The sequence below is a fragment of the Phyllobates terribilis genome, unplaced genomic scaffold (assembly GCF_046119375.1).
Source record: "Phyllobates terribilis strain yellow unplaced genomic scaffold, ASM4611937v1 Scaffold_7__3_contigs__length_470593459, whole genome shotgun sequence".
Taxonomy (NCBI): Eukaryota; Metazoa; Chordata; class Amphibia; order Anura; family Dendrobatidae; genus Phyllobates; species Phyllobates terribilis.
In genome coordinates, this window is record NW_027362767.1 from 90,050,047 (window position 1) to 90,063,330 (window position 13,284).

At 42.5% G+C, this 13,284-nt stretch overlaps 1 protein-coding gene across 1 annotated transcript; it reads left to right on the forward strand.

The window, feature by feature from the left end:
* Positions 1-5,642: 5,642 nt before the first annotated feature.
* Positions 5,643-12,982, forward strand: LRRC14B (leucine rich repeat containing 14B). Its single transcript, XM_073637546.1, has 2 exons — positions 5,643-6,610; positions 10,524-12,982. Exons 1-2 carry the CDS (start codon positions 5,691-5,693, stop codon positions 11,164-11,166), a joined length of 1,563 nt encoding a protein of 520 aa, XP_073493647.1. The 5' UTR covers positions 5,643-5,690; the 3' UTR covers positions 11,167-12,982.
* Positions 12,983-13,284: the final 302 nt, after the last annotated feature.

A 13,284-nucleotide genomic window follows, 5' to 3' on the forward strand; every position in this document is an offset into this window, starting at 1 on the left:
GTCTGATTGTGTAGTTATTTGTGCGATGGGACCTTTTCCTGTTCACAAGGTCTTGGTTCAATGACCTACTTAAAGAGGTCGTCCACTACTTTATCATTGATGACCTATGCTTACGATAGGTCGTCAATGTGTGATCGGCCGGGGTCCGGCACCCCCGCCTATCAGCTGTTCTCGTTGTCGGCGGTAGTGGACAACCCATTTAAGCCTTTTAAGTCCTTGTTAAACAACTCTTAAAGTGCTAGTCAGACTCATTAATGAAAACTTTCAAAGTACATGCACATGGAGTTTTGGATGCAGAAACTGAATGGAAACTCTCCCAAATGTAAAAACGCCTCAACAACTTTGAGTTTCTTCTCTGAAAACTCAGCAAAAAGACTCCTTGCGCACATAGCTTTAGGGTATTTTGACTTGGATTTTCAAAGGAAGAAGACCAACATCATCTGGTATAAGATTTATTTTTTTTATTGTCTGCAGTTATTATATTCTTAATATGTAAATGAGTGGTTAAGATTTATGGGCCGGACATAGATCTCGCTGAGAATCTGCCTCCAGAGCTTATTTTATATGAAAGGTGTTACCAGTGTGAGACATGTAATGACTTACAGTCTGCTCTCCTGATCTACATGTCTCACACTGGTAACGACCCATTTAACTTAAAATAAGCCCTGGAGGCAGATTCTCGGGGAGATCTATGTCTGGCCCATAGATCTTAACAGCTCATTTACATATTAAGAAAAATCTGGAATTAAAGATCGGATCGCAGATAATAAGGTGGTATTTTATTCAGCTTCCTATGACCTTCATGTCCATATAGACGGCTTAGGAGGGCTGATCCTACCGACAGATTTTATTTCAATGCTGCTGGGCACCATACGTCCTAGTGTGGCTCCCTTACTATATACAGGTGATGTACACTGCTCAAAAAAATAAAGGGAACACTTACATTCTGTTGTTTAACTCCAAGTGAATCAAATGTCAGTGAAATCAAACTCTCCACTTAGGAAACAACACTGACAATCAATTTCACATGCTGTTGTGCATATGGAATAGACAATGGATGGAAATTATTGGCAATTATCAAGACACACTCAATAAAGGAGTGGTTCTGCAGATGGGGACCACAGACCACATCTCCGTACCAATGCTTTCTGCCTGATGTTTTGGTCACTTTTGAATGTTGGTTGTGCTTTCACACTTGTGGTAGCATGAGACGTACTCTACAACCCACAGAAGTTGCTCAGGTAGTGCAGCTCATCCAGGATGGCACATCAATGCGAGCTGTGGCAAGAAGGTTTGCTGTGTCTGTCAGCGTAGTGTCCAGAGGCTGGAGGCTCTACCAGTAGACAGGCCAGTACACCAGGAGACGTGGAGGGGGCCGTAGGAGGGCAACAACCCAGCAGCAGGACCACTACCTCCGCCTTTGTGCAAGGAGGAACAGGAGGAGAACGGCCAGAGCCTTGCAAAATGACCTCCAGCAGGCCACAAATGTGCATGTGTCTGCACAAACAGTTAGAAACCGACTCTATGAGGGTGGTATAAGGGCCTGACATCCACAGATGGGGGTGGGCTCACAGCCCAACACCATTATTGGATGCTTTGCATTTACCACAGAACCCCAGGATTGGCAAAGTCGCCACTGGCACCCTGTGCTCTTCACAGATGAAAGCAGGTTCACACTGAGCACATGTCAAAGAGTCTGGAGACGCCGTGGAGAGCGATCTGCTGCCTGCAACATCCTTCAGCATGACCTGTTTGGCAGTGGGTCAGTAATGGTGTGGGGTGGCATTTCTTTGGAGGGCCGCACAGCCCTCCATGTGCTCGCCAGAGGTAGCCTGATTGCCATTAGGTACCGAGGTGAGACCCTCAGACCCCTTGTGACACCATATGCTGGTGCGGTTGGCCCTGGGTTCCTCCTAATGCAGGACAATGCCAGACCTCATGTGGCTGGAGTGTGTCAGCAGTTCCTGCAAGATGAAGGCATTGAAGCTATGGACTGGCCCGCCCGTTCCCCAGACCTGAATCCGATTGAGCACATCTGCGACATCATGTCTCGCTCCATCCACCAACGTCACGTTGCACCACAGACTGTCCAGGAGTTGGCGGATGCTTTAGTCCAGGTCTGGGAGGAGATCCCACAGGAGACCATCCGCAACCTCATCAGGAGCATGCCCAGGCGTTGTAGGGAGGCCATACAGGCACGTGGAGGCCACACACAATACTACAGCCTCATCAGGAGCATGTCCAGGCGTTGTAGGGAGGTCATACAAGCACGTGGAGGCCACACACAATACTGAGCCTCATTTTGACCTGTTTTAAGGACATTACATCAAAGTTGGATCAGCCTGTAGTGTGTTTTTCCACTTTAATTTTGGGGGTGACTCCAAATCCAGGCTTCCATTGGTTAATAAATTTGATTTCCATTGATGATTTTTGGGTGATTTTGTTGTCAGCACATTCAACTTTGTACAGAACAAAGTATTCAATGAGAATATTTCATTCATTCAGATCTAGGATGTGTTATTTCAGTGTTCCCTTTATTTTTTTGAGCAGTGTATGTATTACAGATAACAATATGGCAAAGTTACGCAACTAAGAAAAAAAATAGGATGTCCTACACATAACAGTGCAGTGAATATCTGATTACAGAAGAAACACATAATTACTGTCATTGTGGTTTCAAAACTTCAGTGCAGAAACCAAAGTTCCTCCTCTATCCTACGCCATCTCCTACATGTGTTAACCCTTAATAGACCCACACACCTCAGAAGAAGAATCTGAAGAAGCATTACATGTTCTGCAATGTAAAGGGAAGCTGTAATCCAATTCATCCTGCCTGTGGTTCTGGCAATGTTCTTGCAGTCGTGTAGGGTTTAGGGTATGTCCACACATTTCATAAAAATCTGCTGCAACTACTGATGTGCTGGCAGGAAAAAAATCCAGCATAAAATATGTACATTTTTTTGTGTGGGTTTTTCCCTCATGTATTTGGAATGGGTGAAAAACACTGAAAGAGTTGATATATTGCAGATATGAAACAGCTTCAAATCAGCAAGGAAAAAATAAGCAGTGTCTGCATGAGATTACAGACATCTCATTCACTTTACTGGTACAGTAAAATGCTGTCTAGCGGGGTGGGGAGAAGAGGCTGGGGACCACTCACTGACTAGTCTGGGAGTATGAATCATGACAGGTTCCCTTTACTGCAACTTTACTCCTACACCTCATCACATATTTTCCATATTTCCTTTGATCTGCTAAAGAAAACTAGGTTTATTCAATGGACTATGATGACATCTGGAGTGCTCTCCGTATTCTGCTAATGCCACAATATAAGGATTTGTTTTAAGACCATTTCTTTGAAGGTATAAGTTTCTCCCTCTTTTTATCTTTAGAATATGTTTTCTTAATGATCTCTTCAGTGTAAGTTGTTTTTTTGGGAGTTTTTGGAGCAGAAACTGTGGAAATCTTCAAATCCTCCCCCAAAAAATCGGTTAAAACTCAGCAAAATAACTCAGTGTTCATGTACCCTAAGAATATGTGCACACTTCATGTTATTAGGTGGATACCGCCTGAAAAAGCACAGCAATATGGTTGAAAGAAATGAACATAATGCACAGCAATGTAAAAACCACATTGCTGTGCATACGTTTAGTCTCATGTCACTTCTTTTAACTGCTTCAGGGATCGCAAACTGTGAAGCGGTTAAAAGAAGTAACGTTCAGTCTTCGGGCGGCTTCATACATTTGAAAGTGAGGAGCAAAGGCAGTGGAGCAGATAACGACAGTGATGCAGATTCAGCTGGCAGAACAAAGACGACATGGGCTCGTACCCTAACCTAGTGATTTACAAAATGGATTTGTAACCAGGGTTTTTGTTTTCCAATCGGAGCGCAGCATCAAATTTCGGCAGAGGCCCTACTGATCAGCTGTTATTACCTCCGGCAGTGGTTAGACGTAAACGCTATCACGGCTGCAGCCAAACAGTAGAGACCGAGGCAGTGGCAGAGACACTGCTGAACCCAGGGAAGATAAGTAAAGTGAAAAAAAATCCCAAAGGCATATTGCCCAGAAACACACAATCGGTGCCACTGACTGTGTGCAGCTGTGAGCACAAAACTCCAAAGACATATATAACATCAGAAGGAAAGGAGTTTTTTCAAAAATGATAAAAAATGTATAAACTTTATTGACAATTAATTTGAGCAAGACAATACATATAAAAAGAGACGTGAGCCGGAAAAAAGCGGACGCGGCAAAGATTGACTACCTTGACGTCAGCCTGGAGGTTGATTGTGACTTCTCCATCAGGACTGACGTATTTAGGAAGGCAACAGCCGTGAATTCACTGATTCATGCCTCCCCTGCACATAATCCCGCAACCATTAGAGCTGTCCCGGTTGGACAGTTCCTGAGGGTTAGGCGGATCAGCTCCTCCCCTGAGGACTTTGAGGACCAGGCCAGGTCTCTGAGGTCAAGGTTTCTCCAACGTGGCTACAGTAAACGTTCAATCAAAAGGGGATATAATAGAGCCAAGGCAACACCTCGTTCCTAACTGTTATATGGTCATAGAAAAATTAAATCAGTTGAAAATCAGACACGTTTTATTACCACATATAATACCAAGTGGAATGACATGCGTACCATCCTTAAGAGACATTGGCCTATACTTACAGAACCCTCTCTTGCGGGATCCATTGGAGATTTCCCGTCCATGACGTCTAGGAGAGCATTTTAGTAAACTGCTTTTTTTTTTTTTAAGACAATGAATTGATCCGGCAGGCAAGTTTTCAGAAAGGGGGCAACCACTTCTTCCAGAAATTGGACGTACTGATACATGCAATTTTGGGTATTGTCTATGATGCAGCTCAGGAGCTGAGTCCACATTGTACTTGAGAGATGATGGTTGTATTACACAGCCAGCATCTGCCTCTGACTGCAGCTCTTCTTACTGTTGTTAACCCTGTAAATGCTAATGGCAATCTCTGACAGCAGCATTTAAGGTCTATGCGCCCATCCCACCTCTGCCCACCAACAACCCAAGTGCGGGGGTGGCCACTGGTAGCCTTGATCGCCAAGGTCCTGCTGAAGGCCCCTGTGACTGCCATGATGGTGTTTTGAAGGCTAGCCTGTGGCTGGGCTTCATAGGAGACCGTGATTTTTTCTTCTATATACTGCAATACTGTGGTGTTACAGTACATAGATCAAGCGATAAGACGATCGCAGGTTCAAGTTCCCCAAGAGGACTAAAAAAATGAAAAGTAAAATAAAATAATATAATGAAATCTAATCACCACCATTAAAATAAAGAAATAAACATATTTGTTATTGCTGCGTTTGTAAAAGTCAGATCTATCAAAATATAAAATTAACCTGTACAGTAAAAGCCGTAAAGAGAAAACACATTGACACACCAGAAGTGTTTTTTTTTCTTTCAGTCAAGCAAACACAAAAAAATGGACAGCATCGGGCTGCAACTAGTCAGCAGATCCATAGACTTGGATTGAGCTCTTCGATTGTCCACAGCACAACCAAAATACTGCCTGACGAACTAGTTTATAAAAGTGAGACGGACAAGTGGCTGGAGGGTTTCATCTCCCAACAAATTCCAGTGTCAGCTGCAACTAAAAATAACGTGTCATGACACTGTGAGCTCCAGAGAGCGACGGGACAGTGACCAAGACAGGAGCGAAAATGATCAAATACGACATGAAGACGCTGAGATTTATCGGGGCCGAGTGCTTAATATCCAACCAGGAATATGCTAAGGAACATATCAGGAGCCTGGCACATAATCTGTACCCCCTCTTACTCAAGGCTTGCTACATGCATGAAAAAGAAGAATTAATTGTTCTGTTGTTGGAGAACTGGCCTCAGCAAGAATTCAACTTTGGCAAACTATTGGGCAAGACACTGGACTACCCAGAAGATATCAGCCACTGGGCATGCCATCGAAGCCTGACAGCTTGTCTGAAGGGCTTGAAGAACTATGTACTGAACTCTTCAACCACCTATGCAAAAAGACTTAAAGCTGTGGACCTGACATCAATTCAAGACGTTGAATTTCAGCCGTGCCAATGTAAGAAGTCACTAGGAAGGTGGGCAAGGACGGAGATGATTTCACAGCTATGTTTTGAACTTCTGGTGGAGATTCAGAGATTTAATTTCCATTCCTCCATATTTGAAATTGACATTGATATCTTCTGTAACCTCTTTGTCACAGAGAAGAACTATGAACTTGTGGTCCAAGCCTTACTGATGCGATGTCACTGCCCCCTGAAGATAAGATGTGTAGACTTTAGGGTAGATAATTTAGCCTTGAGAAAGCTTTTTTATATCATAAAACTTGTAGAGCCCAATTCTATCCACAAGTTGGAAATAGTTCACAACGTCCGCTTACAAGATTACCATCTTGAGGTCCTTCTAAATAATCTCACTTTCCCACAACTTCGGTCTCTCACCCTGCCAACAAGGACTTTCAATGTTGAACATTATACACCAGAAGATGATGCCTTATTAAGTACCATTGGCGAGAAACTAAGCAACATGGTCCATCTCACAGAGCTAAGTGTTTCCTTCTCTACGCTTACAGGACGGCTGAGAAAGCTGCTCAGGTACATTTTATACATTTCATATATCTCAAAATAAAGAAAACGCAAATTTCTACGCAAATTATGCTGATTTCAGATGTTCGTGTGTGGACCGGCCCTGGGTCTCCTGACCTAGACTCAATAGCCTCATATATGCTTATGACGCTGTCAATGTCAGAATACCCTCTGCCAGTCTATGCTTCGTGGTCCGTACTCAGACAGTGATACACAGACCTCTCATTTTGCCCTAATTCACACATTACAGTCTAGATCAGGGGTGGGAAATTACTTTTCCCGAGGGGCCACATGATAGACCATGACTGTTGTGGAGGGCAGAACCCATAGGCTGAAATTAATTCTGCTCAATATTAATATTGATTATAATTATTATCTTATATTAACTGTAAAACTTAATATAGAGCAGAATTAAGTATGCTGTCATCCCTCCTATATACCCTATGAGCCCACACATAGCCCCCCTATATACAGTATGAGCCCCAACACTAACCCCTGTATACAGTATGAGCCCCCACACAATCCTCCTATATACAGTATGAGCCTCCCATATACAGTATGAGACCACACACATCCCCCCTATAAATAGTATGAACCCCCATATAGCCTCCCTATATATAGTATGAGTCCACATACAGCCCCCTATATACAGTATGAGCCCACTCACATCCCTCTATCTCTATATACAATATAAGCCCCCACACTGCCCCCAGTATACAGTATGAGCCCTAACACTGCCCCCTATATACAGTATGAGCCCTCACACAGTCCACCTATATAAAGTATGAGTCCCCATATACAGTATGGGTCCACACACAGCCCCCTATATATAGTACGAGTCCACATACAGCCCCTTATATACATTATGAGCCTACACACATCCCTCTATATATAATATGAGCCCCAACACAGCCCCCTGCATACAGTATGAGTCCCCACACAATCTCCCTATATATAGTATGAGCAAACATATAGCCCCCTATATTCAGGCACACATCGCATATATGACCAAAAGTTTGGACACACCTTCTCATTTAAAGATTTTTCTGTATTTTCATGACTATGAAAATTGTACATTCACACTTAAGGCATCAAAACTATGAATTAACACATGTGGAATTATATACTTACCAAAAAAGTGTGAAACAACTGAAAATATGTCTTATATTCTAGGTTCTTCAAAGTAGCCACCTTTTGCTTTGATGACTACTTTGAACACGCTTGGCATTCTCTTGATGAGCTTCAAGAGGTAGTCACCGGAAATGGTTTTCACTTCACAGGTGTGCCCTGTCAGGTTTAATAAGTGGGATTTCTTGCCTTATAAATGGGGTTGGGACCATCAGTTGTGTTGTGCAGAAGTCTGGTGGATACACAGCTGATAGTCCTACTGAATAGACTGTTAGAATGTGTATTATGGCAAGAAAAAAAGCAGCTAAGTAAATAAAAACGAGTGGCCACCATTACTTTTAGAAATGAAGATCAGTCAGTCCGAAAAATTGGGCAAACTTTGAAAGTGTCCCCAAGTGCAGTTGCAAAAACCATCAAGCGCAACAAAGAAACTGGCTCACATGAGGACCGCCCCAGGAAAAGAAGACCAAGAGTCACCTCTGCTTCTGAGGATAAGTTTATTCGAGTCACCAGCCTCAGAAATCGCAGGTTAACAGCAGCTCAGCTTAGAGACCAGATCAATGCCACACAGAGTTCTAGCAGCAGACACATCTCTTCAACAACTGTTAAGAGGAGACTTTATGCAGTAGGCTTTCATGGTAAAATAGCTGCTAGGACACAACTGCTAAGGACAGGCAACAAGCAGAAGAGACTTGTTTGGGCTTGTTTTCGGACTGACTGACCTTCATTTCTTAAAGTAATGATGGCCACTTGTTTTTCTTTACTTAACTGCTTTTTTCTTGCCATAATACAAATTCTAACAGTCTATTCAGTAGGACTATCAGCTGTGTATCCACCTGACTTCTGCACAACACAACTGATGGTCCCAACCCCATTTATAAGGCAAGAAATCCCACTTATTAAACCTGACAGGGCACACCTGTGAATTGAAAACCATTTCCGGTGACTACCTCTTGAAGCTCATCAAGAGAATGCCAAGAGTGTGCAAAGCAGTCATCAAAGCAAAAGGTGGCTACTTTGAAGAACCTAGAATATAAGACATATTTTCAGTTGTTTCACACTTTTTAGTTAAGTATATAATTCAACATGTGTTCATACATAGTTTTGATGCCTTCAGTGTGAATGTACAATTTCCAAAGTCATGAAAATACAGAAAAATCTTTAAATGAGAAGGTGTGTCCAAACTTTTGGTCTGTACTATATATATATATATATATATATATATATATATATATATATATATTATTTATATAAAAAGTAACAACACATACTCACCTTGCTCCTGTTTCCCCGGCGCTCCGCTCTCCGGTGCACTGACTCCACACAGCAGACGCGGTGTAGTGATGTCATCGCATCTGTTGTCTCAGTCGCACATGCTGATTGGTGGAAGAAGCAGTCGGCTGCTCCGTCCTCCACCAATGTACTCACTGCCATCTGCAGTAAAATATACATATAATATACAATATATAAAAAAATTGTAATAATATATTATTATTATTATTATTTTTATGTTTAAAAGGAACATAATAGTTCTTGCTTTTTTATCAACCACAGTGATTTGCTATTAATGATGGGTTTATTATTTCTGGGCTGTATTAGACAATCTCAATGATATGGGAAACAATCCATATCAACAGTCACTTGGCAACAAATTGTTAGGAAACAACATATGCAAATAAATGTACACTACAATTTTTAGCACTTCAGATAATTCTAATTACTCAGTTCTGGTAGTAGTTAGGCATAAAAAATAAATTGCTGGTCTGCATCTATCCCACCGAAATGATCTTATGTGCTACCAAAAGGCACAACACTGTTTGAAGGTCAAAGAATGGTAAGTCAACTGCAGCTCGACCCCAAAACCTGGTCAGTTATAACAATCGCCGGTTGGACAATAAATAGTTAAAAAACAGGGAAAATAAATGAGATAACCAATGGCACTGCTAATTAATTATGAAACAGAATAAAAGTAATGGGTTTATTCATGATAAAGGCAAGCTACTCATTTCAACACTAGACCGGAAGAAGGACCAGTGACAGTCATTGGTCCAGTGACATCACGAGTAAGGCCGCTGACAGCACCAGAAACGCGTTGATGTTTATCTGTGGACTAATAATGCATGTAAAGATGTTTTGATCAGGTACAATTAAAGGTGATGATTTTATAGTGCTGAGCTGGATTTTTTGTACCACATTCTGATAATCATGGTTGGTGGCAGCGATGTTCATTCCGTCCTCCGGAGGGACTACTGTGGTGAGCTAGCTTTTTTTTTCCCTTTTTACTATTGGTCTAGTGCCAAAACGCATAGTCTGTTTTCATCATGAATAAACCTGTTACTTCTATTCTGTCTATCTTCATAAATCAGCAGCGTCATTGGTTACCCCCTTTTTTTCCTACAGTTTTATAAATCGGGTATTGTTATGACTGACAGGAATTTTAGGATGAGCTGCAGCTGACTTGCCATTCTTTGACCTTGAAACAGCATTGTGCCTGGTGGTAACACATCCACAGATCATTTCAGTGGAATAGGCACCAATCAGCAACCCCCATTTTTACCCAATTACTACCATTCTCTACCACACTCTTCAACGGATATGTGGCTAGGAGAGGTCACCCAGAAGCTTTTCTGGATGTTATACGCCTAGGATAACTGCTTCTCCCATACCTCATTGATCCATACAGTGGTGCCCTATGACGCGCGTTTCTGTTTTCCATATAATTATTCAGTTCTAGCATTGTCACTCTTTCTACTTGTGCCCCCTTATAATAGTATTTCTATCATTTCCTTTTTAGCCCACTGCAGACCCCACTGAAAGTTCTTGAAGTAGGCAATTGTTCTCTGAACCAAGTAGACATGGCGTACTTGGCAAACAGCCTTCATGCTGAACATCTGGAGCTCTTGGACCTCAGTGGCCACAATATTACAGAACTTTTCCCATCAACCTTCTTCAAACTTCTCCAAAAAGCTTCATCTACTCTAAAGACGTTGGTTTTGGAAGAATGTGATATTGGAGACATGAATATCCACGTTATGGAAATGGGATTGGTGAATTGCCTCAAACTCAAAGATTTTAAATTCCTGCACAATCCTCTGACCTCTGTAAGTCTCAGGCGAATATTCAGAGTTCTTGTCAATTTGCCAATGTTGAAGTATGTTGAGTTTCCAGTCCCAAAAGACTGCTATCCTCCTGATGTCAGCTACCCCCTCGATGAAGTGACTCTTACAAAATTCGACAGTCAAAAATTTAATATGGTGAAGGAATCTGTGCAGCGTATCTTGGTTCAGGCAACTCGAGATGATATATCGGCTGTCACCCCTCTTTTTGGCAGCTATGATCCTGCTATTGAAGAGACCAGCAAGGAACTGGGGGTTGGTTTATTGACTTCATTCAGAGAAGCTCTGCAGAGTTTCACAACGTCACTACAAAAATTGTAAGGATTGGGGTGTGAAAAAAACGGGTATCAAAGGGTAAAGTACGATGTCGGGATTACAACTGACCTCAAGTCTCTCGTCAATCCTCTCATTACATGACTGTAGTAAAAATGCTCAAAAGATATACTGTGATCCAGAAAACTAAATAAATGCAAACACTAAAAAAAAATACACAATATAGAGGATAATCAGGTGTGCCTTCTACAGTAGCCTAAAGCCCACTATAGCTATCGGCCAAAAGATGGTCCAGTTGATAGTTGGGCTGATAGTGTCCTCTCCCGACTCCTCCACGCACAGGAGCACTTGGCTCAGCCCCTGTCTTCTCTACGAGGGAGCTGGTGCCAGGCTCCTCTGGAGACAATTGTCTGTGGAGAACGAAAGGATCAGTCCAAAACAGACATGATGGACCTTTTTTGTGAGTCAGGAGGCCCCCATACAGATTAGACTTTCAGCTGATCCCAGTGATTCCCAAGTTCGGCCGACATTAGACTGTGAGTTGATCCTAGTGATTTCCAAGTTTGGCTGACATTAGACTGTCAGCTGATCCCAGTGATTCCTAAATTTGGCCGACATTAGACTATCAGCTGATCCCAGTGATTCAAATGTTCAGCCAACATTAGACTTTCAGCTGATCCCATTGATTCTCATGTTCAGCCAACATGAGACTGTCCCTGATCCCAGGGATTCCCGAGTTCGGCCGACATTAGACTGTCAGCTGATCCCAGGGATTCCCGAGTTCGGCCGATATTAGACTGTCACCTGATCCCAGTGATTCCCAAGTTCGGCTGACATTAGACTGTCAGCTGATCCCAGTGATTCCTAAATTTGGCCGACATTATACTGTCAGCTGATCCCAGTGATTCCCGAGTTTGGCCGACATTAGACTATCAACTGATTCCAGTGATTCCCAAGTTCATCTGACATTTGACTATCAGCTGATCCCAGTGATTCCCAAGTTCGGGCAACATTAGACTGTCAGCTGATCCCAGAGATTTCCAAGTTCATCCGACAATAGACTGTCAGCTGATCCCAGCGATTCCCAAGTTCGTCTGACATTAGACTGTCAGCTGATCCCAGTGATTCCCAAGTTTGGGCGATATTAGACTGTCAGCTGATCCCAGGGATTCCTGAGTTCGGTCGACATTAGACTATCAGCTGATCCCAGTGATTCCCAAGTTTGTCCGACATTAGACTGTCAGCTGATCCCAGCGATTCCCAAGTTTGTCCGACATTAGACTGTCAGCTGATCCCAGAGATTCCCAAGTTTGTCCGACATTAGACTGTCAGCTGATCCCAGAGATTCCCAAGTTTGGGCGACATTAGACTGTCAGCTGATCCCAGAGATTCCCAAGTTCGGCCAACATTAGTGTAATATGCATGAGGATCTTAGAGGTAGGGTCATATGCAATGTCTGACAATGCCTGAAATAGACCAGTCATACAATTCATGTTGGACAGTGAAGATGTCAGCTCGTTTCTTCCAAGTTCACAATAAAATTACCCAAGGAGATCTTCCCGCTGTGTTTTTGGAAACCCTTGAACATAATCATGTGCACCACATTACCAATGCCGGGAGTAATGATCTAATCAGAGAGTTTCCTGCCAATAAGTTGTAATCAATGAGAATACATAAAGCGCTCCATTATCCTGCTGTGTTGTCACAGGAGAATCTTTACACAGGAGGAAACGTTAGATGAGGAGTCTCAACAATTCCTTAAAGGGCTTGTCCGGTCTTAAGCTACAAATCTACGTACAGTCACTCTATGTGTCTGCAGACTTGTGAACCCTCACATTGTGTGCTGCAGACTTGTAGCCTGAGTCTGTACCACCCCTTTAAAGAGAACCTGTCAGCACACTTTATATACAGAAGCAGTGGTGTGGCTGTATAGCTGCTTGTCCCCCAATAAAAATAAACCTTTTTTTGTAGAGATCTAATGTCTCAGTGATTAAAGATTTAGTTTAGAAACCAAATGCAAATAGTCTAGAAGTGCACTTGGGTGTGCCAGTGTATTTGAAGAAGCAGTCCAGGGGTATTGACACTCCCCCATTGCACTACCATCCTAATTTGCATATGACTTCTATGTTAGATTTCCTATGACTGGCACATGAAATCTCTCTAAAA

Coding starts and splice junctions, on each gene's coding strand:
- LRRC14B (XM_073637546.1), top strand. CDS start 5,691: ATGATCAAATACGACATGAAGACGCTGAGATTTATCGGGGCCGAGTGC. Junction 6,611..10,523: donor CGGCTGAGAAAGCTGCTCAG/GTACATTTTATA, acceptor TTTCCTTTTTAG/CCCACTGCAGACCCCACTGA.